Source organism: Mchenga conophoros, linkage group LG20 (genome assembly GCF_057382185.1).
Source record: "Mchenga conophoros isolate Kocher_MC1m ecotype Shallow Benthic linkage group LG20, M_conophoros_male_GT1.1, whole genome shotgun sequence".
NCBI classification, from domain to species: Eukaryota; Metazoa; Chordata; class Actinopteri; order Cichliformes; family Cichlidae; genus Mchenga; species Mchenga conophoros.
This window is the reverse complement of record NC_140545.1, coordinates 1,170,211-1,194,720: the sequence shown is the minus strand read 5'-3', so window position 1 is coordinate 1,194,720 and position 24,510 is coordinate 1,170,211. Positions and strand designations below refer to the sequence as shown.

Genomic DNA, 24,510 nt, shown 5'->3' with positions numbered 1-24,510 from the left:
GACGTGAGGAGAAAAAAACCAGGTACAAGGGGGAGAGCCAAATGGTTCTGATTCAGAGAAATGTTTGCACTTGTCCCACTCTGATGAATTACAAGTCGAGGGCCTTTTGCTCTCTCTCGCTCACTCCCCTCCTTGCTGGTTTTATAAATAGGCCACTTTGCTTTCTCAGTAATCCACAGAGAGCACAAGATTCACTTAAGGCGAAAAGCGGGACACGAAACCATTTAGGTGGTGAGGGTTGATACACCTTATGTAATGGACATGAGAGCAGATGCTCCAGTAGCGGTTCCCTACGCTCTGTTACAGCTTTTTCCTTTTTGTTTTGTTTTCTTTCTCACACAAAATGATGTCACAGCCGATTTCACTATCGTTTCTGTGACAGCTGCTTATAGGACACCACGGTGTGAATCCACATGAGAAAAACACAACAGTAGCTGCATGTTAGCATAAATATATTCTTGATGTTATCAATGAGACCAGTATAATTCATAATAACTTTATAATATACATTTATTTTAAATAATGAAAGTATCTCTGAATAGATATTTTCTGTTTTTAGTTTATGTTCATAGGACATGATAAGGACAGACATTCAAATCCATATTTCTTTGGGTGTAATAATATACAGCTTGATTCTTAGTTCCTTCTTTTGCATACAATAGCAGATAAAACAATCCTTGTACATATAGTGAGCATAGACAGCTGTAAGTATAGACAACAACACAGTCAATGAGCTGAGGATTATCTTATATTTCATTCACACACGTTTTTGCCTGTCAAACAGTTGAAGAAGACAGAGCAGAGCGACTGGTTTTCTGAGAGTAACTTTGTACTGAGACAGGATTTATTTGACCAAGCTCTGCATCAAACCTCAGTCCATCCACTTCTGAGGCTCAAAGGCAGCTAATTAATACAAAAACAGAGTGAAAAACAACAGGATTTTATCATTTCTGACAAAGCAAATCAGTTTCATGGATTTTCTATTACGCAGGAACCTACACATGGCAGAGTCTGGTTCTAAAGCATTAGGTACTTGACGACATAATCAAAGCAGCTCTAACTCTTAGATACATTTACATGGCTACAGTTGTGCAAACCCCACAATCGGCAGGTTTAGGTCCGTTGTGGCAGCGAAGTCTGTCACAGAAATGCGTCTGCCAGACATGTCCATAAGATTACATCTCTCGGGTAAGCATCTGTGTACACTGTCTGTATGTTTTAAAATGCCCAGTGTTTGTATGAATGTGTGTCCGTGTACAAGTCCATATTGTACATATATTTATTAGTTTCAGGTTGGCCATTCTTGTATTTTGCTCGTTTGTGTTGTTGTGTTTGCACATCTCTGTTGCTTGTGGGGCTCGCACACAAGAATTTCACTCGCATGTGCTGTGCCAGTGTGCCTGCACATGTGATGTGACAATAAAAGTGATTTGATTTGATTTGAAGTCCACTCGTGTTGTGCAGTACAGCAAAGCCGTGTTATCCATGACTTAGATCCTGATGTGCCACGCTGTTGGTTCCTCTGAGAGTTTGTTGTCATTTCAGGTGTTGTATGCTTGCTAAGAAGAGCAGCAAAGACAGCGTCCAGCCTAAGCCTGAAGTGACATATATACGTAGGTGTTCCTGTACACAGGAGCAGCTCATAGTAATGCAAATACACATAAGAAAAATACAAGGGAGAAAATTGCGGCAGTGTTGTCTCACTTGAATGATCATACTTCCCTTCACAGACTTTGCTCTACTTCCTTATATTTTAAGTCTTCAGTAACTTGCCTTTGCAGACACTGTAGCTTATCTCACAGGTCCACACGCACTTGTGGACATCATCACAATGGAGTGTTTCCTTTCAGTTTGCTTTGTTTAATATACTATGTGCATGTGTTTAATATATGCAGTACATAGGCTGTAAACACTGTGCTAACGCTGAGCACCATTGTCATTCTAGCCTGGAAACAAGGGGAGCAGCATTTGAGAGCAGTGACGTCAGCTTGTGTGTCTCTGAAAGCTCTACGTTTCTCTCACAGTCTCTTTGTGTCTGAGTCTATTTCTCTCTCATAAGCTCTCTCACCCACAAAATATTACACACCGAGGTTGATGGACCTATATGTTAGAGATGGCAGCACTCAGACAGATCCTTGGAGCATTACAAATACACTTGGGTGAGCAAAAACTCTGACTGATCAGCTATGAAACTCAGTGCATCCACTGAGCTGGCAGCAGACGGTGCGCTTTCACGATACATAGATACTAGGTCATGACTGCAACAGACTATAACAAATAGAAAAGTGAAGAGTTTGGGATGTTGTTAGCATCCACAGGGCGGATCATAGTGTGATATCTTTCATCTCCTATGCTGGAGGTAGCTAATAAGCTGCCACATGAACACACTACCCTCTCTAACTTAGAACTTTCCATGTATGTAATTAAGTACGTTTTCCTTTCTTTATTGTCAAATATTACTTATATTAATGCATGCACCAATGATTACTTTTGAGGACATGCAGCTTTGCAAAATCAGAACTGCAAAAGTTTTGGTTAGTTAAATATGTTGGGCCAGGGGAATGATTTCTGAAATGGGTGCAGAAACGGAAAAAAATGCATACAAAATTAACAAAAGAAAATTGATGTCTTTTACAAACCAAGATCCAATTTAGCAGGTGGTTGCACATAACAACTTTCAGAGGAAAACAAATGTTCCCTTTTCATGTCTGCCTTAGATGGAGGCCATTAAAGGATAACGCTGTGAAGCAGCTTGATTAGGTCAGATTACTCTGTTTTAACAGCTAACTGCTTAAGACGTCGTAAGCAGACTTGCAGTAAACTCAAATGCTGGCACTAAAGCTGAAGCTTAAAAATGACATATATACATTTCAGTTGATCATGAGACCTAAGCTGTGTTGATATATGCAACAGAATGTCAGCAATTTGCCCACAAAATCATTGTATCTATTCCTACACACATGGAATGCTTTGAAGTCAAGAACAGCAACGTTTATTTTGGGCAGTGATGTCAAGCTGAACACGTTTAACTGCGTGTCTAAGGTTACAGCAAAGAGGCTGGAAACTCACCCAGAACACTAAAAGAGTATTTCATTCAACATTAAGGCCATGAAAATATATGTAATAAGACCACGTTGATCATAAATTAATTATATTAAAAACACTCATTAGTAGAATACGTTAAGACATTCACTCTGTTCAGTGTTCTGCTGTTCACCTGCTAATCTGCACTAATTAGAGGCAAGAAAAGGCTTCGAGTGGAGAGAGTCACGCACCCTGCATAGACATTGTAAATCATTTTGAACTTCATCAAGAAGAAATGGCAGGAAAAGAATGTGGTGTACAGAATTACAGCAAAGCACTCATTTAGGCTGTTGGTGTCTACCTGTCTCTGCTAGCTTGTACTAGACAAGATGTAGCAAGGGAATGAATACTAGTGCACATGGCCACCAGCATATTGGTGCTGCACTCTCGTTCTTTCTTTCTTAATTCGGTGTTCCCTCGAGAGAACAGCTGTGATCTGGTTGAAATGATTTTTCTGTGTATCTGGACCTCGGCAGTTAGAGCAGCAGATTAAAGCTGCCCATGAATGCTGATCGAGTGGCCTGTTTTATAAGTTATGACACGTCTGTAATATTGTTGGAATATTGTTATCATGCATCCTTTGTGCAGCAATTAGAGAAAGAAGATAAAAAAAATTTGTGGTCCTTTTATATTGTTATTATTGATTATTATGGTTAGGCTACAATTTTGCTACTGTTGGAGGCAGGATAACTACTTTCACAGGTAAGACTAACTCCATGCAAACACTAACAATGTCGTGAATACGACAGCTGACAGTTCTATAGTATGAACATGATGTGGGAGAGGATGTGGTCTTCTCTACTGACCCTTTCTCCACGTTAATCTCACTGATCTGCTCTGTACTCCTATACTGGGCCCCATACATTTATCAGTATGCGGACCTTTAGCTTCCCACTACAGTTATTGTAGATCCCAGCAGAAGTAAATCATCCGAGCTCGCATTATACATCTGTACGCATCTTGGTGATGTTTACATAGTTAGTGTTGGCCAGGGTGCAGTTTCCTGTTTTCCTGGCCTCTGATCTGAAGTCCTCCATACTGTGGTTCACTGCCTCTTGGATTTCCACATAGTCAGACTTACTGAGAGTGGATCCACTGCCGCTCCGACCGCTCTTCTTCAGCTCATCAGCTGAGCTGGCTTTAGGCACACTTGGCATATTCAGATACTGTGCCTGCTCCTCACCTTCTGTCTCTCTGTGGTAGAAGTAGTTGAAGTTTGATACAATGACCGGTACAGGCAGTGCAATAGTCAGCACACCGGCAATTGCACAGAGAGACCCCACAATCTTCCCCCCAATAGTTGTTGGGACCATGTCTCCGTAGCCTACGGTTGTCATGGAAACCACTGCCCACCAAAAGGCCTCGGGGATGCTGCTGAACTGAGAAACTGGCTCGTCTGCTTCTGCAAAGTAGACCGCACTAGAGAAGAGGATGACACCAATGAACAGGAAGAAGATGAGGAGGCCCAGCTCACGCATGCTGGCCTTCAGTGTCTGCCCTAAGATCTGGAGTCCCTTGGAATGACGTGAGAGTTTGAAGATACGAAATACCCTAACTAGACGGATGACACGGAGAATAGCCAACGACATGGCTTGCTGGCCTGCCTGGCCATCCTCTGGCCGCTCTGCTAGTTCTGTGCCGAGGGTGATGAAGTACGGGATGATTGCCACAATATCAATGATGTTCATGATGTTGCCAAAAAATCCAGTTTTGCTGGGACAGGCGAAGAACCTAACTAGGAACTCAAAAGAGAACCAGATGATGCAAAGCGTCTCAACAATGAAGAAAGGATCTGTAAAATAAAAGCTTGCAGATGGAGTGGTGGTGTTGTATGTGGACTGGAGTGAGTTATACATCTCATCTTCGTTTCGATTAAGTGGCAGTGTCTCCAGACAGAAACTGACAATAGAGATAAGAATCACCATGACAGAGATTATGGCAATGATGCGAGCTGGTCCTGAGCTCTCTGGATATTCAAACAGAAGCCACACTTGTCTCTGGAACTCGTTTTCTGGCAGAGGCCGCTCCTCCTCCCTTATAAAACCTTCATCCTCCCTGAAGATTTCCATAGCCTCTTCACCCAATTCATAAAACCGGATCTCCTCAGAAAAAATGTCAAGAGTCACGTTAACAGGCCGGCGCAGTCTCCCTCCAGACTGGTAATAATACAGAATAGCGTCAAAACTTGGTCGATTCCGATCAAAGAAGTATTCATTCCGGAGCGGATCAAAATACCTCATCCTTTTTTTAGGATCACCTAGCAGTGTCTCTGGAAACTGGGAAAGTGTCTTCAGCTGTGTCTCAAAGCGCAAGCCTGAGATGTTAATGACAACCCTCTCGCAGCATTCATGATCCGGATCCGAGTCGTAATGGTCATGAGACTGACCTGGATGTGCTGCTGCTTCATCCGCAGGGTCGCTGGTAGCGACCGTCATGATGGAAGAAGATGGGACCTGCAGCTTTCAGACCGGGCGGGGCCACGCTGGGCCACAAGTAGGTAAAGTCTCCACACACTTGTACAGTCAGGCAGATTTGCCTGCTAAAAGGAACAGACAGAAAGCAGAGGTAGGTTTAATATTAATGTGATCAGCACATGCTTCACGCTCTACTTTTTATGGGACTTTAAACGAATAACTTGTTCAGAAACTTGTATTCACTGGCAAACATTTATGATCCACTTATTTTGTCAATTCTTAAACCAAACATTTTTCAGCTGCTGTTATTTCCCAGAAAGGCCATGTTACTTCAAAGCCTTGAAAGCAGAGCATTTGAAAATAACAAGTTGGTGGGGGCAGAACCATTTGCGAGCGCTGGCTCCATTGTGTCTGTGTATTAGGTTATGAGTTCTCCCTCATATGAGCACACTGCAGGATCAATATGCAGGCTAGTAATACAGTATCCACTCTCACAGGGTGCAATTACAACCAACAAATCTGATTATGAGCTCAGTGCTCCACAGTCTCTGAGATGAGCTTCCTCTATAAATCTGGTGTTACCAGCATTTCCTACCAATGCTGAAAAAAAATCTTACCTAATTTAATAAACTTCGTAGTTTTTTCAGTAGAGAAGATTTTGGGAGATTTGTCAATTCACGTGTTTGACATAACACACATCTGTTCTGTTCATTAGCAGCTGCACAAAAGCAACGGTGGTCCACAAAAAAACCCAAAAAAACTTGTTTCAGCTTTTGATTTTTAAAATAAGGTCTGAAAAAAATCAATCAATCAAAAGCCCCTACCTGCTACTTTTCACAGGCACGTATTGGGCTTGTTTACAGTCTCTGTCCTCTGCTGGTAAATCTTAAGCAGAGTGCCCGGTCCTGAGTCACTCCCCTCGGTCCAAGCAGCTCCTTCCTGTCACTCATATATCATCCGAAGCTCTGGCGCTGCAGCAAGGCGGCAGTGGGAATGGGAGAGGGGACAAGGTGTGAGGATGCAGGAGTTACCTCCATCGCTTCAGTGACCAGCGGGCACATGCCGAGATGCAGCTACGCTACAGGCTGAAGCTGGTCGGGGACGACGGTGGGGGCAAGTGGTTTGCACTTAAACACACTTAAAATCCTGACATTAGTTAAATTTAACATGACACTGCCGTCGCCCAAAACAAAAACAACGACAGCCTTGATGCCTGGCATCAGTAAAGAAAAGATACTGTGAAAGCCGCCGAGGAGATTTAAGAAATAACGCGGAATCACCTGTTTGATTCCTAAGTTGTTTAAAAAAATGTTACTTTTTAATTATTTCAACGTAAATATCACCATCCTTTTTTTCGGATGGGGAAAATCCATATGACTACACCAGTGATGCACATCACTAAGAAACAGAATGCATTCACAACTCCATGGATGAAACCAACCCTCTGATGGCGAAATAAACTATTGCTAATAAATGTGAGTCCAAGCAGCCAAGTTCATGCATTTTCAGACATTAAATGGAAATGTTGTAGTTGACTGCAAGCGCGAGTTAGTTTGGAGGGGCAGGTGCCAGACATGCTCAAGCCATTTGCAGCCCTATCCTGTGCGGATCATGGAAATCCACAACAGTCTCCATGCACTAAACAAAGCAGCATAGCATTATCTGTCCGAGTACAGGCAGCATTATTTCAGATAGGCTAATGGCATGCAGGAATTCACCGCGATTGTCTTGTTGTTGTGCAGACGCATGTAGCCTATTAATGTTTTGTTAAATCCAGTTTTTCTCTTCTCAAAAGGTGTCTTGAGGTCGTTCGTCTATTTCTTCATATGTGCCCTTCTTCCCCTATTTGACTAATCAGTCCAGCGGCTGTGTCATCTCATCACGTCTAACTGTTTTTGAGCTGCCGGCTCTTCCCGTGTTTCTCATATTTCACCATAATTCACCATAGTAGAGATGCGTGGGCTGCAGTTAGGCATTGCAGCGCATACTAAAAGCTTCTTGTGCGCCTCGCCCCATCCCTTTGCGCTCCCCACCCCCCGACACTCCTGTCCTCACTCTTCCACATTAAAGAGGAAGCATCGCCCACTAGAGAGTGGAAGCGTTTCTAAGCAAAACACGCGCTGCTCAGAAGAGATTAAGGGGAAGAAGAAGAAGAAGAAAAAAACCCTTAGAGGCAGAGAATGTCCGAAAAAATTTGAGCGATAAAATGTTGTTAATGACTTGGCTTCTGTTGTGTTTCCGATGTGGATATATATCCACATAACAAATTAGAATTGGGCTAAAGAGAGGCACAAAAACACCGTGAACAACAGTGAGGGAGAATTGTAGGGGAAATTACACGTTTAAACAGCTAATGCACAAAACAACAAAATCCCAGGTGCTCAAAGTTATTTTTGACGGTCTTGAATAGTTTTGGAATTCATGTCTCTCCAATGATTATAATAGTTAATCTTTATATGTATGACATAGAAACACCCCTGTCCTGATCGCTTTGTGTGTGTGTGTGTGTGTGTGTGTGTGTGTGTGTGTGTGTGTGTGTGTGTGTGTGTGTGTGAGAAAGATTACACTTTAAAAGATTACATTTTTAAAAATTATTCTATTTATGAAGGAAAAAACCTGTCCAAACCTGACTGGCCCTATTTAAAATAGTAGTTGCCCACCTCGTTATCAACTGTGATTAAGCTCATTTGTTGAAAAGTTGAGTTCAAATTCACTTGCCATATCCAGGCCTGATTACTGCCAGACCTGCACAATCGAGAAACCCTTACATAGAACATGTCTGACAAAGTGAAAGAGATCTCAAATTGAATCACCACAATCACAATCTAAAGAAACTCAGGAACAGATGAGAAACAAAGTCACTGACATCTATCACTTTGGGTTACAAAGCCATTTCCAAGGCTTTGAGACTCCAGTAAACCACTGGTGAGAGCCATTACCCACAAATGGAGATATCCTGGAACCTTCCCAGGAGTGGCCAGCATACCAAAGTTACTCCAAGAGTAAATCAGTGACCTGGGAGGTCACCAAAGAACTGAGAACAACATCTAAAAAAAACTGCAGGGTTCACTTGCATGAGTTAAGGACAGCCTTCATGTTTCAAAAATTGGACAGGAACTGGGCAAAAGTGGCATCCATGGGAGAGCTACATAGTTAAAACCACTGAGAACACCAAGGCTCGCCTTGCATTCACCAAATAATGTCATGGTGAACCCCGAGACTTTTGGTGAAATATTTTGTGAACTGACAAGACAAGAGTTGAACTTTTTGGAAGGTTTGAGTCCCCAAACCAACACAGCATTTCATAAGAACAACATCATACCAACAGTCAGACATGGTGGTGGTAGCATGATGATCTGGGGCTCCTTTGCTGCTTCAGGACCTGGACGACTTGCTCTAAATGATGTAACCATGAATTCTGCTCTCTATCAGAAAATCCTGAAGGAGAATGTCCAGGCATCAGTTAATGCCATGAGGCTCAAGCTGACTTGGTTTATAGCTTGGATTTAAACAGCACAGCTAGGTTTGGCCCGTTCCTCTTCCCCGAAATGAAATAATCATTTTAATAACTACATCTGCAAATTGCATTTATCTAAATTTATTTGATGATCTGAAGCATGATGAAGCAAGTGTGATAAATACAAACCATAAGACATCAGGAAGGGAACAAATACTTTTTACGGTACTGCACTGTATTTGCCACTCTGGTGTTATCAGGTTCTACTGATAAATGCCCTGGAACTCTTAAATCTTCAGTTGTTTGTGAATGTAAATGAACACAGCCCATTTCTAAATGCAGGAGCAAGCCCAGCTTCCAATATCCCGCGCTGGGTGTCAGTAGAACAATGATTCATCTTCCACCACCATGTTGAAAGCAATTATCTAAACACACTTTCACTCACGGGATGAGGAAGAGTGCACGTAGAGCATGTTATAGAATATGGGATTCAGAAAGGGTCACAGTGACGTGAGGTTTATTTAAGTCTTGCAGCTGTTTTGTGTTTTTGTTTTAAGATCCAACATCAGTTTTTCATGTTAGAATTCACTGTTCTAAACCATGAATACATTTTTTAAAAATCGTTTTATTTCTTTAACCAAATAAAAAAATCATCAGCTAACTGAAGTCTTATTGGAATCCCACTATTAATTACTGTTGTACTATGTTGAAGCGATACAACGCATATCTATACTTCAGATGAAACCATATATACATATATATATATATATATATATATATATATATATATATATATATATATATGTATATATATATATATATATATATATATATATATATATATATATATCAACAAAAAATGCAGTGGTAACTAAAGTCTTGACCTAAATCATAAAGTTGGTATTTCCTAGCTGGTACAGTGCTGGGCTTTGAATGCCCATAGACATATAAAGTATAAACAGTTTTATATCAATGCCACACAGTTTACCCAGAGTTTGACAGACCCAAACCCCTTCCAGATAGCCAGATCCATCTCCAGTTCCCTCTTACCTTCAGGTTATGCCAAGTCTGAACCTAATAGGAGCATTGATTGTGTTTTATGTTTAGCCAAGCAGGCCAGATAAAATCTGAAAGGGAAACTTTAGATTGCTTCCCAACTATTGACCCCACATGACTGCAATAACCATGCAAACATTATTTTTCACTGTATTAAATATGTACCATGTTGTGATAGCCAGTGAATTTATTGGAGCTTATGCTCCAAAATGCTACCCAAGCACTCTGTTTTGTTTGTTTGTTTTTTCTTTCTTTCTTTTTTAGAAGATGGATTAGAGGAAGTAAATATGATGGATACAGTCTTAATACTCGGGATAACATCTAAGTGAAGAGGTTACGCAGAAACCATTATTCCTGAAAGAGAAGGGCATACGAATATTTTGAAATGATTATGGCACGACTAGGATATGTGTGTCGGACACGCACACCTAAAATCTCCAGCCTTTCTCATGCATGACTGGAAGAGTGAGAACGAGACCGAGTGAGGGAGAGAGGTTGTTTATCTAAGTTATGACAGACGACTGCAGGGAGGAGCTTTGTCCTGTGTGACCTCTGCTGGTGCTGCAGCAGGTGATATCTTACTAGATGCAACACACTCACACGTGCAGTGATGAGCTGTTGTTATCGGTACATTCCTTAACATACTGACTCCCTGTTTCTTTGTGGCTTCAAGCCCACAAAAATCCATGTGCAAAAACACACACATTTCTTTATACATGTATAAATGAATATGAATATGTTTCTGAAACTGCAGTTAATGTAAATGGAGAACAAAAATAAACGAATCTTTGTTGCAGAACTTGGCTCCTGTATGACACACCAAGGAGTTCATCAGCTTATTCTGGCCATTCATCCCTCTTTTTCCTCTCATTTTCTCCACCCACTCTTCACGTTCTCTGCATGTCTCCCCCTGGGGTCTCTCTCTATATTTAGAAAATGACCTTGCAAGTTCTATACCTGTGTGTTGAAAGCAACCGGTTTTCACGATGAGATATGTCCTTACCTCCAGAGCAGAGTGCTCCGGTATTGATTCTAGATGTGGTTTCACTTTCCGTTGTTTTCTCCACCTTAGAAAACAAGAGAAAATCAATGATCTTGCTGATCTGGAGGGTGTGGTTTAGCAAAGAGAGGAGTATACAAATGGCATGTATTCTGTATCACTAGATATTTGCTGCTGAATCTATAAGCAACATATTAAAACATCACCTTTGCATGGAGGCTCTTGGTGGCCTGACACGTCCACTGAACATTCATTTTCCCTAAGGAATTTCTGAAACTGTGGGCAGCAGTTAAGTGCTCTCTGTCTGGACAATTCAGCTAAATGAACAGTTAATGTATACAAACCATAGTCTGTCAGCCACAAGCATCAAGCACCAGTCTGCCTGTAGTCTGTCTGTGTATATTTGTATTATATTACTAAGAGTTGTGGAAAAACAACTATTGGGAAAGACACCAGAGAAATGGTGGAAATTGTGTCAGGAAGAGCTTATATTTATGGATCAGAAGACACTAGATTAGGGAGGATGGAAAAAAAGCCATCAGGAAATGCAGAAATGAGGGATGCAGAAAATGAAAACGAAGGGGAGGGATGGAAGAACAGAGGTGGAGAGGGCAGCAGATAAAGGTCACGGTGACAGTGATGAGTCATGCAGCAGAATGCAGGAGCGTCTTTGTGTCTCTGTGTTAAACTGTCAGCCTCTCTACCATTTGTCTCTTTGTTTTGGCAGCAAAAGATTGCAAATGAACATCCTGCTCTTGCTTAATCTAAATCTTCTTGCAGGCCCGCATGTGTCAGACTGTGTATATTTGTATTTCTAAGGTATTTCTTTCTTTGCATTTGTATACAGAACTGGACAGGGAGTCCTGTGTTCTCTGCTACGCCTGCGGCTGAAAACTGGTACTGATCAGCCAATCAGCAGTAAGAAATAATCTGATTTTAGTGGAAGCACTAGCAACAGCATCATCATCCTTAGCAACCATCGTTTCCTGCAGTGCCAAGACTGTAGCTCTGCAAGCGAACAGGGAAATATCACACAACTGGGAGTCACTAGAGGAAAAAACAACAAGAGGCGTGTGTACTGTGTCACATGACCAGGGCATAAAATGCTTTATTATACTTTATGTTAAGAAAGTCACGAGTTTATTGTGAAAGTTCTTTTATGAAGAATTTTGAAGCTGAAATCAGTCGACACCTTCCTTTATAACATTAGTGTGTTCACTCTAATCTGGACTCTGGTTTTAAGACAAAATGTAATCATGATTAAAAATAACAATTAGCTGTTGGTACTGTTAGAAGATGTCAAGCAGCCAATAAATAAAAAATGGTTTAAATTAACATAAAATTAAAAATGTAATCATCAACAAACTGATCTCGCCTCGGGTCGAAAGCATAAGCATATATTTTAGAGAATAACATTCAAATATACCAAAGTATGCAATGGGAATGATTAAAAAAGCTTACCCATGTGTTGATAATTGATAAGTCCTGGCACTCTGTGGACATAGAATTTTATTCTGTGGAGTTATTTGATTATATTTTCCGCTCATGTCTTAAACTCGTGCTGTTTCTCAAAAACAACAGACGAAAATTGAAAATTCAAATTATGAAAATCAAATGAAGTGAGAAAGATGATGTGTGAAGGCTGTATGGAGGGGATTTACTTGTAATGAGGGCTCTGTAGACCTTCTGGATCACTGTTTACCAGCCTGGGCCTCAGCTTCTCTATTCCCATCCCTGAAAGCATTGGTTTGGGCCACAGTATGCAGCTGTTTCAGTTGCTTCATATTTATTAAGCGAGGAGCATTTTGCAGCTAATGATCCAGACTTTCCCCTAAAGCGTTAGAAGCCAAAAAAGACTCAAAAGGGAACAAATTATGGATTAAAATTTGCCCCAAAGTGCAGTGTCTCTTGTGATAATATTAACCTTGGAAAATTTATGTACATTTTGTGTCTACGACTTCTTTCCTCTGATCACAGGTGACCAGAAACATCCAAAGGGACATTCCATCATCTCCCTTCAAGATCTGTTGGCATTTTGATTGTGAAGGTTTTATACTATGTGTGTGCTGGGATGATGTTGGCTCACAATATTGAAATTGTTTCAACTTAAACTTGCTGTTCACATCGAGTCCCTGCATGGTGAAACCCAGTCTACACAGTGTACAATTCTAATAAACACACTGATACACAAAATTAGACTTTGCTAGCCTCTACCTTTCCCTGTGCACAGTTTACAGTAACACCAACAGCTCAAGAGATTAGCTCTGAAATACACCTGCAGAGGGCTGAATCTGCCACCAGCAGCCCTCCCCTGTTACTATGGAGAGTTGTTGTGCATTAGCCCTGTGGCTAGTGTGAGGTCTGATGACATCATTTTTGTGATCGGCTGCCACATTGTGCCTTCTCCTATGTTTGATACTGAAGGAACAGACAAGCAAAAGAATGAAAACAGACACAAATAGACTGTGGGGGGGATTTGCTGCGCATGTAAGAGGGGACAACCAAAGATATAGTGGTTTGATTCTTTCAGCCACACTTTTGCCAAGAGAGATGGCAGAGTGGTTAGTGAACTGGCAGGCTCGTCGCAGCAATAAAGCACACTTTCTCATACACAGCATGACAGCATGATTGCTGCAAACCTTTGTTACAATGTTAATATTTACCTCTTCGCCTGGGAGATGACATGAAGTTTTCCACTGTGCTCTAACACAGCTCAGTGCTCTTTAAGGTGCAACCAGACAAACCAGGGGGCATCCAAACGTCTGACGTAGAATTAAATTTAGGAATCACCAAATGTTTCTTTCTAAATCTGTCAGAGAGACGTCTCTTTTATTTTCAATATTGCCCTTCTAGTTCATTGATGGAGTACTCCGTCATAAGCTTCCTGTCTGGTCCTGCTGCTACAGAGAGCTCTCTTTGTTCTTTCTTCTGTTGTGTTAGTGTTTTCCTGTAACCAAAGGACTCTGGGCCAGCACTGTTTTTCACTATTAAAAGACTGTCACGTTGCAAGGCTCTTCACGGGAAACACTTGTTAAACAGTGGCACATCCTGTGTGCCAACAGCATTTCTGCACACAGCAGAATCCAGAAAAACCCATGAAATGATTGAATATTGCAGTACTGAAGGATTAAACCATTTTATATCATGTACTTAATTGCATTATATGTTGCACAGGTAAGGCAGTCACTAATTCTTTGCCCAGCTATAAAACATTTCATGTATTTTCATTCTATTAACGCTTAACTGCAAATTTAATAGGTTTCTTTTATTGAACAATTTAGAGTGAGAGAAAGGCAGAGGGATACTAAACACAGGTTGTTAGTCTCCCTTCTAGTTAACTTAAAAGTGGAAATGTACTTTGGAAATGTATTGAATCCAGACATCCCTCTGGACGTAGCTGCAGGAAGGTTTTCTGAATCTTTTCAGAGTGTCTATATTTCTACCTAAAAGCTAGTTAAACAGACCAACAAAAAGTATAAAACTTGTTCACTGATTTATTGAGGAAAATGATCCAACATTATATATCAGTAAGTGGCACTAAAACTTTGCCTTGCAACTGTAAATGAGTGCATTTTCCTTTACAATTTGGCTACTTTCAGACTCTCTACATGGGTCATGTTTAAGACAGCACAAAAATAACACAGAACAAACAAGCCGCCCCATGACAACATTTTGCCCTTTCCCATAAATCAAGAGTGCACTCTGGGAAGGAGAAAGCCGTCCAAAGGCATGTGTATGTGCTGCATGTGTCTGTGTTTGTGTCTGCATAAACGCCTTTGTATTTTCCTCCACGTACAGTATATGTCAATGGAATAGCAGCGACCAGCACATGTACATATGCGTTTGTCTCACATATTACAAATACACAACACATAGAACTAACAAAGGCAAATGACTAACAGTCGTTGAATTTGTATCACAGTTTTATAGCAGTAACTTGTGGATGGCCTTGGTTTTTGCCACTTCTGTCTTAATGTTGGTCAGCTGTTGTCCATGATGAACATCTCCTCCCGGAAAGGTGAATACAGAATGCAAAAATCCTTGATATTCCAGTAACGCGAAAGTGCTTTGCAAAATTGCTGTCTTGTTTTCTGCATCTATCCTTTTGAATTTTATATAGAAAGCATGTGGTGAAAAAGTCCATTGCAGCTGAATCCTGTCACTGTCTCAACAACTTCTGACCCTGCGATGGTTCCATTCACAGTGCTTTAGCCTCAGCGCGGAAGCAGCTACAAAACTGCAGCTACAAAACTGGATGTTGAGTGTCCATTATAAGCTTTTCAAAACTGCATGTTGTTGCATTTTGGAATGAGCTGTGGTTCGCTGGAGGGGCGTGGCAGGGTGATTAATAGGCACAACTTGTTAATTCAGGTTCAAGGGCACCAGCATGAGCAAGAAGGCAGGGCGGGAAGAATTAGTCCAGAGAGATTTCTGTCTCAATTGCTAACTTGGCCAATCTGGCCCAACAGGAAGACCGGAGTCGCATCGCCCCTAAATGGAAAAATAAGGTCACTGCAGGCTAATGGCTAATCTAAATGCCTTCAAAATGACTCAGCTTTTCTAAGTAATTAGCACCTGTATCAAATCAATTTAGTTTGTTTACCTAAATGGGAGGCAGTCTAACTGGTTTCGTTGGGGGTTCCAGGAGGTCTGAGCAGAGAAAGAGTTCACCTAAGAGAGAAAAAGACAAAATGGGGAAGGAAAAGCAAAACTATTAGTTTTGTGGTCTCTGCAAAAGCAAAGCTACTTCTCTTCCTTCTTTTGTCTCATTAACAGTCGGGCAAGAACTGTGTAACTCTGAATAACGTCTTAGTGAGGAGAGCGTTAAGGACAGGAAATTAAAGTCTGACAGACATGATTGTAACTCTCAAGTGACCTGTGTCAACTTGAAATTAGCAGAAGTGAACAAAAATTGAAAGGATGAGTGCACTGCAGTGTGCAATGTCTCTAACAATCGTGTGGATTATTAGAGGCCCGGGAAATAAAGGCTTCCAGACTGGCCAATCCAGTTAGGTGAAAAACAAGTGGCTCCCATTTCTGCTTATTCACTTTCTGATCTATTAGTGTTTTCCTCTGCTAGAGATTTTATGTAACATGAGAAATGAGCAGGCTTCCAACTGATGATCAATATGGAGCTCACCACTGAAAAAATATAAAAATGCCAGGGATCAAATTGAAAACTTATAATCAATCAACGAAAAGGTTTAATCTGAGGCACCTCCCACTTTGCCTTTTAGGGTGTCCCTCCAAATGAAGCTACCATGATTATCACTAACTGGAAAGGTACACAAAAGATGTAATTTTGTGTAATCATTTAATTGCGTAGTCAATAGTTTAAGAATAATTATATTTCCCTTGTCCTGGCTTTCGAAAGTTTTATCTCTGCCTCACTCTCGTCTCTGCTTTCTGTTAAGTGACCAGAGTCAGGGCGGACACTGGGCATAAACAGACATAAATCTGGAGGATCATCAGTGCAACGGTATCAAAGATAGGACTGTGTTACATGAAAACGCACGAGTATTTTAAGACTTTTAAGACCAAGCAAACAACAGAAAACCCCCATTACAGATTCCATTTCTTACTTTTTAAATAATTACAATGTATTCAGTTATTACAAGTACAAGCCTTCTTTTTTTCTCTTGCTTTCTAATATCACATCCCCTTCATATCCATGAGAAATGACAAAGGTCACAAAGCACCTGTTCAATTAGGAGATTACGGCCACCAGGGGGCAGCACAGTACACAACCTGTGTGAGCACGCCTTCGGTGTTCTTACTCATTTCTTAGACAGCGTCAGCCGAAGGTGAAAGACACGAGGATCACAAATCCTGCACAAAGACTGACGAGGGTCTAAACATTAAAACACATACATGCATGCATGACATCACTACACTGTTCGATGAAGGACGAAAGCCAAAAAACCTTCTTACGTCACAATAACGATATAAAATGGATTTGTAGATAACTGACTGGCCTTTAACCTGAGTGCAGGTTAATTTAGCGTCAGTGCGTCTCGTGATGATAACTTGTTAGATTGAAATGACCTGCCTGAACTTTCCATTCAGTAAATTGTAAATCTCCAAACAACAAAAGCCGCGGGTCTTATGTTATGACTTACGCCACAGTGATCGTTCAGAATGAGACGAGCACCACAGTGCTTAGAACTTACCAGCTGTTTTAGTGGGAGAACAGCAGCCTCTGCTGAACGCCGACAGCAGCGCACTCAGGGCAGCCAGACAATGTGCTCCCAGTCCATTCACAATTTCCTCACATGTCTCTTCTTCGGCCTCTCTTGACAGACAGCTTTGGAGCTATCTGTGTCGAGCCTGTGCTGTTTTGTAGGACTGTTGTGATTAACAACCTCCTTGGTGGGATTTGTTTCGTGTCGTTGTTCTGGTCACTGGGGGGGCTTGCAGATTAGCGTTAGTGGGCGTGTTTGGGCGTCTATTTTTTATGCAGCGAAGCACGGTGCCCCAACATCCTTCTTACACACCGAAGACAACCCATTAAGATGAAAATCTTCAATATTGCTTCCAAGCAATCTGGGAGGTTACTGTGGAAACAAAGGTGCCATGGTAACGGTGACTGGGTGGGTTACCGAGGTAACGACCGTCGCCATGGAGACTGCATCACAGTGGGCTATATTCGAGGCATCCGAAAAGAGACACGCTCCATCTTTGATCACTGTTTGTGTGCGCAAAAAAAAAAGCTCAGTGTTTCTTCGCTGCACGTGTGTCTTGCATCGATAATGAGAGCTGGAGTCGGCTGGCCCCTGTGTTTACATGTCGCCGTTTAACCATTAAAATAGCCAACCAGGAGAATGCATACAAAGAAATTGTTGGGAATTCTTATATATATGTTTTTTTTTAAAGAGAATAGCATTTGGACTAGACTTTAACGCACAATAAAGGCATAGCACAAAACGCTCTAATTGAGATATTATATGCTGAACTGTGTTTTTCAGACTTCACATGTGTTTAAACACGCACACACAAACATATTTAAATGATTCTGGATATTATACATAGCCGATGATGGACGGATCACGACCCATAACGCATGTTAATACAATGTGAGTGCCCTTCAAGTATTATACATTTGTGCACATCTGTCACAGTTATACAGCTTCTATGTCTACCTGTTGTGAAACATATACTCACTATTGCCCGACTCACAACAGGTCAACCCCCCTCACTCAGAGAAGAATGGTAGGCCTAAAACTTTATAAGGAGCTCTTCATCTTCTTACAAGCGCGAATGGAACCACACAGAATTATGAATTCATACCACTGAAATGAAAAATCCCGATTCTTTGAATGGACAGCAAAGCAGCATCTCTGAACGTGCAGGTTTCGTTCTTTCGCTTCTTTTTTCTGTTTTTTTTTTCTTCTTCTTTCTTTCTGATCTACAGCTGCTTCCACACGCTGGTGCGCAACGGCAGAACCAGCTGTGTGTTGATTCGTCACCACGTCCTGTGTTCAATGTTATGGCTCTAAAATAATGGCTACACGTCGGTGAAAATCTTTTTGTTTATATTCACACAATTCTGCGAGTTGTTCTGAGCGGTAGTGGGGAAGTTGGGCTGCTGTTTGAACGTGCTGTTTATCCCGTGCTCTTCTATCACCATGTACTCGCTCTTGCTGAGTGAAGAAGAAGAGCGAGTCTTCCTCAGCTCCTCGGTGTCTGCTAAAGGCTGACAGCTGCCCACGTGCAAGTACTGTGCCTGCTCCTCGCCCTCCGTTTCTCTGTGGTAGAAATAATTAAAATTGGAGACGATGACAGGTACAGGCAGGGCAATAGTCAGCACGCCAGCAATTGCGCACAAAGACCCCACAATCTTTCCCCCAATTGTCACGGGGTGCATGTCTCCGTAGCCCACTGTGGTCATGGTGACAACAGCCCACCAGAATGCGTCCGGGATGCTGTTGAAACCCGATTCTGGGTCGTCTGCCTCAGCAAAGTAGACAGCACTGGAGAAGAGGATGACACCGATGAATAAGAAGAAGATGAGCAGGCCCAGCTCACGCATACTGGCCTTTAGAGTCTGTCCTAAAATCTGAAGCCCCTTAGAGTGACGCGACAGTTTGAAGATACGGAACACCCGAACAAGCCTAATTACGCGCAGAATGGCTAAAGACATGGCCTGCTGTCCGTTCCCTTGTCTTTCTGCCAGCTCTGTGCCCAGTGTGATGAAATAGGGAACAATGGCCACAATGTCTATAATGTTCATAATATTTTTGGAGAACGTGGCCTTACTCGGGCATGCAAAGAAGCGCACTAGCAGCTCGAATGAGAACCAGATTATACACAACGTCTCCACGACAAAGAAGGGGTCCGAGAACGGGCTGATGAAATAGGGGAGTGTGCCATTTATCACAGGCGCAATGGTGATTGGATCCCTGTTCTCATCCCTGAACTCCGGCAATGTCTCTAAGCAGAAAATGACAATGGAGATGAGAATGACCAAGACTGAGACTATTGCGATTCCCCGGGCGGGACCAGAGCTCTCTGGGTACTCAAAAAGCAGCCACACCTGTCTTTGAAATTCATTCTCAGGCAACGGTCGCTCCTCCTCCTTTATGAAACCCTCATCCTCCCTGAACTTCTCCATAGCCTCCTCGCCCAGCTCGTAGAAGCGTATCTCCTCAGAAAAAATGTCAATGGGCACATTCACAGGTCTTCTTATGCGTCCGCCAGACTGGTAGTAATAGAGGATGGCATCAAAGCTGGGTCTGTTCCGATCGAAAAAGTATTCATTCCTGAGGGGATCAAAGTACCTCATCCTCTTCTTGGGGTCACCCAGCAGCGTCTCTGGAAACTGCGAGAGAGTCTTTAGCTGCGTTTCAAATCGTAACCCTGAGATGTTGATGACCACCCTCTCGCAGCATTCGTGATCCGGTTCATAACGGTCCAGAGAGTGGTGGCCCGGGAGAGCCGCTGACTCTTCTAGCATGTTGTCACAAGCCACAACAGTCATCACGTCGGCTTCTGTCTCGGTGTATCCGTGGTTCACCAGGTTGTCGCCCCGGGTTTTGGTTGCGCTTGGCGGGGGTGATTGAAGGAGGCTGAGGTGGTCGTCCATGCGCGGTTGAAGAGGCATACAGGGGCGGCCGCCTCGCCCCCTCCGCGGACCCCGGTCAACCACAGCCGTCGCCACCACAGCCTTGTCTCCTCTACGTCTCTCTCACTTTCTTCTCTCGCTTCACTTTCACTCCCCACTGTTGCTCTTCCCGCCCACGAGGAAAGATCTGGGTTTATAAACAGCCCTTCCACCCGCCCACGACGCGCCAGCGCTGGGTAACTTCACCCTCCTCCTCCAATCGTTGGACGCTCCTTTATACAGAAAAAGCAACAGACGGGCGTCACTCAGCACATCGTTTGGGCGTGCCCACCTTCTTCTACCCCTCTCCCGTCTTCTAGACGCGCGCTGACACACACAGACTCTCTCACACACTTGGCGAGTACAAACAGTCTCCTTTTAAACAAGGTCATTGCCCATAGATGGGATATTTTCAAATAGGCTGCTCATGAATATATCACAGCTTCATTTCCACTCGAAAGTATCATAAAAGATGCACCAGTACCAGAAATAAATTAGGGTGTGTCCTGGTAAAGTACTGCACCTAATTCTGCAGGCGATAATATTATTTAAATTAGGCTCAAGGAAAATGGTTAACGATTGATATCCCGTCTGAAATCTGAGAGATAATTAATGCCGAGTCCCAATGGTACGTGTTAAAGTGATGATCAGCGAGCGCGGGGATGAGAAAGACAGGAGGTAGTTCGGTCAGGTCGATGTGTGATGAATACATAACAGCAGCAGCATAAAATTAAATTCAATGTTTGGTGAAAAGCTTAAAAAGAAGCAAGTGCCGAAGAAATCATTATTAATAAGACATTAAGAGACACGCAGATCCTACCTCAGCTCATATGATACAAGGTCAGGTGACCTTAATAATCAGACCTATCCCAGGACAGTGCTGTGTACTGTACCTGCCCTTTTGACATTCATCATTATTTATTGTCAAAAGGCAATCTGAAACGTGACTTTTCCCCCCACTGCTAAAACTGACCACATATGGGAAACTTCTAGTAAGGGGATGTGTGTGACTGACAAGCAAGCTCATGTTATCATTATCCAGTATGGCAGGAAAACGACAAGCAAATAGAAATTCTAACATTTTTTATTGCTTCAGACAGTGTTGTATAATTTCAGTGTACAGTTTCCAGGTGTCACTTGAGTGGTTGCTGTCCGAGGTACTGAAAGGGAGGGGGGGGGGGGGTGACTATTCAAACTATTCATTTATATTATTGTGTGTTTGTTTTTAAGTCAAGTATGTCTGAGGCAGAACTTTAAACACAGGTTTAAACCCACTCTTTGCTTGAATCAGCACTTGCATCAAACAGTCCTTTGACACAGCTGCTAAAACTGATCATGAATTACTCAAAGACTCAGTGCAGCTTCTCTTATCTATTTTTTCATGTTGTCATTTTGAACTACGTTGAGATAAACATTTACATTGGCTTCATTTCTTAATGTTTAACATTTAAAGGGGTACAGCCAACTACTGAGTCAGATATGTCAACCTTCACGTTACCACGCAAACACACCGTTATAAGTACCTTTAAATGCTAAACTAAACTGATAAATTAACTAAATAAACAACAAAGGTTGCATCATAGTTTGGGCCACTGTATAGCACTCACCTCAAATAAAGTGACTACACCCAAAATACCTTACAGACAATTTCACTACAAAAGCTTTGAAAAGACACAAAATTACCATAAAATAACTGTCATATCTAACAAAGCAAAAAACCAAACAAAAAACACCATTATTATTATTATTATTATTATTATTATTATTATTATTATTATTATTATTATTATTATGTGAAAACACAATCTAAAGGACACATACAGCAATTAGGCTCAACCATGCCATACACAACAATACATAAGTATCAGTTTTATTCTACATATGGTCTCAATAAGTCTCAGAAGTAAATGAATCAATATTTACTTCATGTTTCTCCTGACGTGCAGAAAACATTCAATCCCAGGTTATCAGATATTCTGCTGTATCAACTTACTTAGCCCAGATTTTTCTTTGGCAAGCAACTCGTTTTCATATCTTAGTGAAGACATCTAGTTGACATATTGCTTTCCCTAGCCACTTACCCTAACCCTAACCATCAAAAATAAATACCTAACCATTAACCATTAAGAAATTGCAGATTTTCCAAGCAGTTTCACAGCAGGGCAACGTGATGATGCGATGGTTATCACTTTCATCTCATGGCTCGGGTGTTTCTCTTTTGGATTTGCAGACTTTCCCTCTCCCTGTACTCCTGCTTCCTTTCACATTCCATACCTTGGCTCTCATTCAGTGGAGTAGATGTGAGAGTTTCCAAAGCTTGCCCGAGCTAAATAAACTCAGAAAGCTTCAAAAACACATTTTGCCCTTCATTATTTGGAGATTTGTCAAGCTGCTTTTTGCTGTCCATTTTTAAACAAGGGTCATGAAGATGGATGTCCACTTAGGTTACACGTGGCCTGCTTATATATTTATAGCTGTTACCAAATATTTGCTTGACCATCTATAAGGTGCAGGTACAGCAGAGAAAGGCTTGGGATTGGAGAGAATTTCACTTTGTCATTGGAAAGATCAAAGGTTACAAGAAATGAGGACAGTCCCTGAAGGGCAGGACATTGTGCTGTTTCACACTTCTACAAAGAGCTGCTCTGGATTTGGGGATAAATGTAGAAATAAGAGAACACTTGTGCAAACATCACTGTGCACGTATGTGCCTGTATACTTGTGTACGTTCGTCTTTGTTATGTGGGTGTGGGTGGGTGTTGGTGGATGTGAGCTGAAAATAAAATGAGATGAATGCATGAAAGAATGAAAGCTGCCTGCTTTAGCAAACTGTATCTGAGAACAGAAGAAACACCAGATACACATAGTGTCATTAAGATTTTAAGAGCTCTCTTTTAACACCTTGGGAATGCTAAAGCTCTTTTTGTGCCCTCACTCCCTGAACATCTTAGCCTCAGACAACATTTCAACAAGTGGAAGGAAGAAAGAAACCAAAGGGAGGAAAGAGACCTAATTGTAAGCTATGCAACTGTGAAAGATGGCAGTGCTTGGTGCTCATGAACACCTGCTTCCTCCAGATTAAATTAAATGAGCATTAGATATGTGGACTAATCTGAAATTCCCCCATCAACAATCTGTAGAAACACCCACCCAGATCCTCACACACTATTTGCACTGAGCTTTTCTGGAAGCATAGAGTATTTTTACATCCATTTACATAACACTTATTTGAAACAGACCTACCTTAAATATAACGACTAATCATATAGTAAAACCAACCAATGGTGTCTTTTTTTATTACCACTCTGAGGGATTTCAAATAAATAAATTGTGAAACTTGCAGAGACTAACCTTTCCATAGAAGAAGTGAGTTAGCAGGGAGAGCGACAGAGAGCACGGCAGTAAAACCTGATGCTCATAACATCCCCTCCCTTCTCTCAGAGGCAGAAACCTTCAGCTTTCAGGTTCCTCTTCTGTGGAACCAGCTCTCAGTTTGGATTGGGGAGACAAACCCCGCTCTACTCTTAAGATTACGTTTAAACTTTCCTTTTTGACAAAGCATACACTTATAGGGCCGGATCAGGTGACCCTGAATCCTCCCTTAGTTACTTTGCAATAGGCTTAGGCTGCCTGGGGTTTCCCATGATGCACTGAGTGCTTCTTATTCACTTTGTGCTCACGACTCTGCATTTAATCATTAGGTGTCATTCATCTTTGGCTCTCTTCCACAGTCATGGATGGCTGTCCCTCACTGGCCTTAGCTCAGTCGGAGGTTTCTACCTGTTAAAAGGGAGTTTTTTTCATCTGATTGTTTTCTCTGCATTATAGTAAAGTCTTTACCTTCAGTGTAAGGCACCTTGAGGTGACTGATTTGTGATTATATAAATACAACTGAATATAATTTAGACCTATACATTAGAAGAGGAAATTACTGTAACAGACACTTTTCTTAGTGTAGATATTTAATCAATTAAGCATTTAAAGTTAATAAATTTAAAGTTAATAAATTAAGGAAAAAACACATTTTTGCAGATTAAGCTGCCTAACAACTGATAGCTCCTTGAGTCAGGTGACATTTATTTATTTTTATGCAATTATAGTCCAATAAATACATTATAATGAACCATAACGTATTTCTGACTGGGGCCATTGCTTCACTATAAATACAACGACGTCTGTTTGGTTGATTATATTCTTAAAGTTAAAAGTAATATTTTTAATAGAGGAATGTTTCGGCAGTTTAGTTTCGGTAGTATAGATTCATGTAGTAAAGGATCTGACTGCTGAACAGAAGATGTTGTTTTTATTTATTTTTCATTATTATTTTCTAGAAGCTCAACTTTAAATTGACTGATTTAATATAAGCAGTACAGACAGGGGATTTCTGCAAATGTTAAAA

General features: G+C 41.5%; 2 protein-coding genes across 6 annotated transcripts; both read right to left on the bottom strand.

The window, feature by feature from the left end:
* Positions 1-503: 503 nt before the first annotated feature.
* On the bottom strand, positions 504-7,482 carry kcna2b (potassium voltage-gated channel, shaker-related subfamily, member 2b). Of its 3 annotated transcripts, none has more exons than XM_085260655.1 (3): positions 7,217-7,482; positions 6,323-6,469; positions 504-5,623 (listed from the first exon to the last, which is right to left on the bottom strand). In XM_085260655.1, exon 3 carries the CDS (start codon positions 5,517-5,519, stop codon positions 4,026-4,028), a length of 1,494 nt encoding a protein of 497 aa, XP_085116781.1. In that variant the 5' UTR covers positions 5,520-5,623; positions 6,323-6,469; positions 7,217-7,482; the 3' UTR covers positions 504-4,025. The 3 variants fall into 3 exon arrangements, with proteins under 3 accessions (XP_085116781.1, XP_085116782.1, XP_085116783.1); XM_085260656.1 differs by having other exon boundaries at positions 504-5,620; XM_085260657.1 differs by lacking the exons at positions 6,323-6,469; positions 7,217-7,482 and adding an exon at positions 6,116-6,166.
* Positions 7,483-14,487: 7,005 nt separating this feature from the next.
* Positions 14,488-20,317, bottom strand: LOC146549973 (potassium voltage-gated channel subfamily A member 3). 3 transcript variants are annotated; one of them, XM_085260653.1, is made up of 3 exons: positions 17,182-20,317; positions 15,615-15,682; positions 14,488-15,502 (listed from the first exon to the last, which is right to left on the bottom strand). In XM_085260653.1, the coding sequence occupies exon 1, from the start codon at positions 20,109-20,111 to the stop codon at positions 18,516-18,518; it is 1,596 nt and encodes a 531-aa protein (XP_085116779.1). In that variant the 5' UTR covers positions 20,112-20,317; the 3' UTR covers positions 14,488-15,502; positions 15,615-15,682; positions 17,182-18,515. The 3 variants fall into 3 exon arrangements, with proteins under 3 accessions (XP_085116779.1, XP_085116778.1, XP_085116780.1); XM_085260652.1 differs by having other exon boundaries at positions 14,488-15,682; XM_085260654.1 differs by lacking the exons at positions 14,488-15,502; positions 15,615-15,682 and adding an exon at positions 15,690-16,862.
* Positions 20,318-24,510: the final 4,193 nt, after the last annotated feature.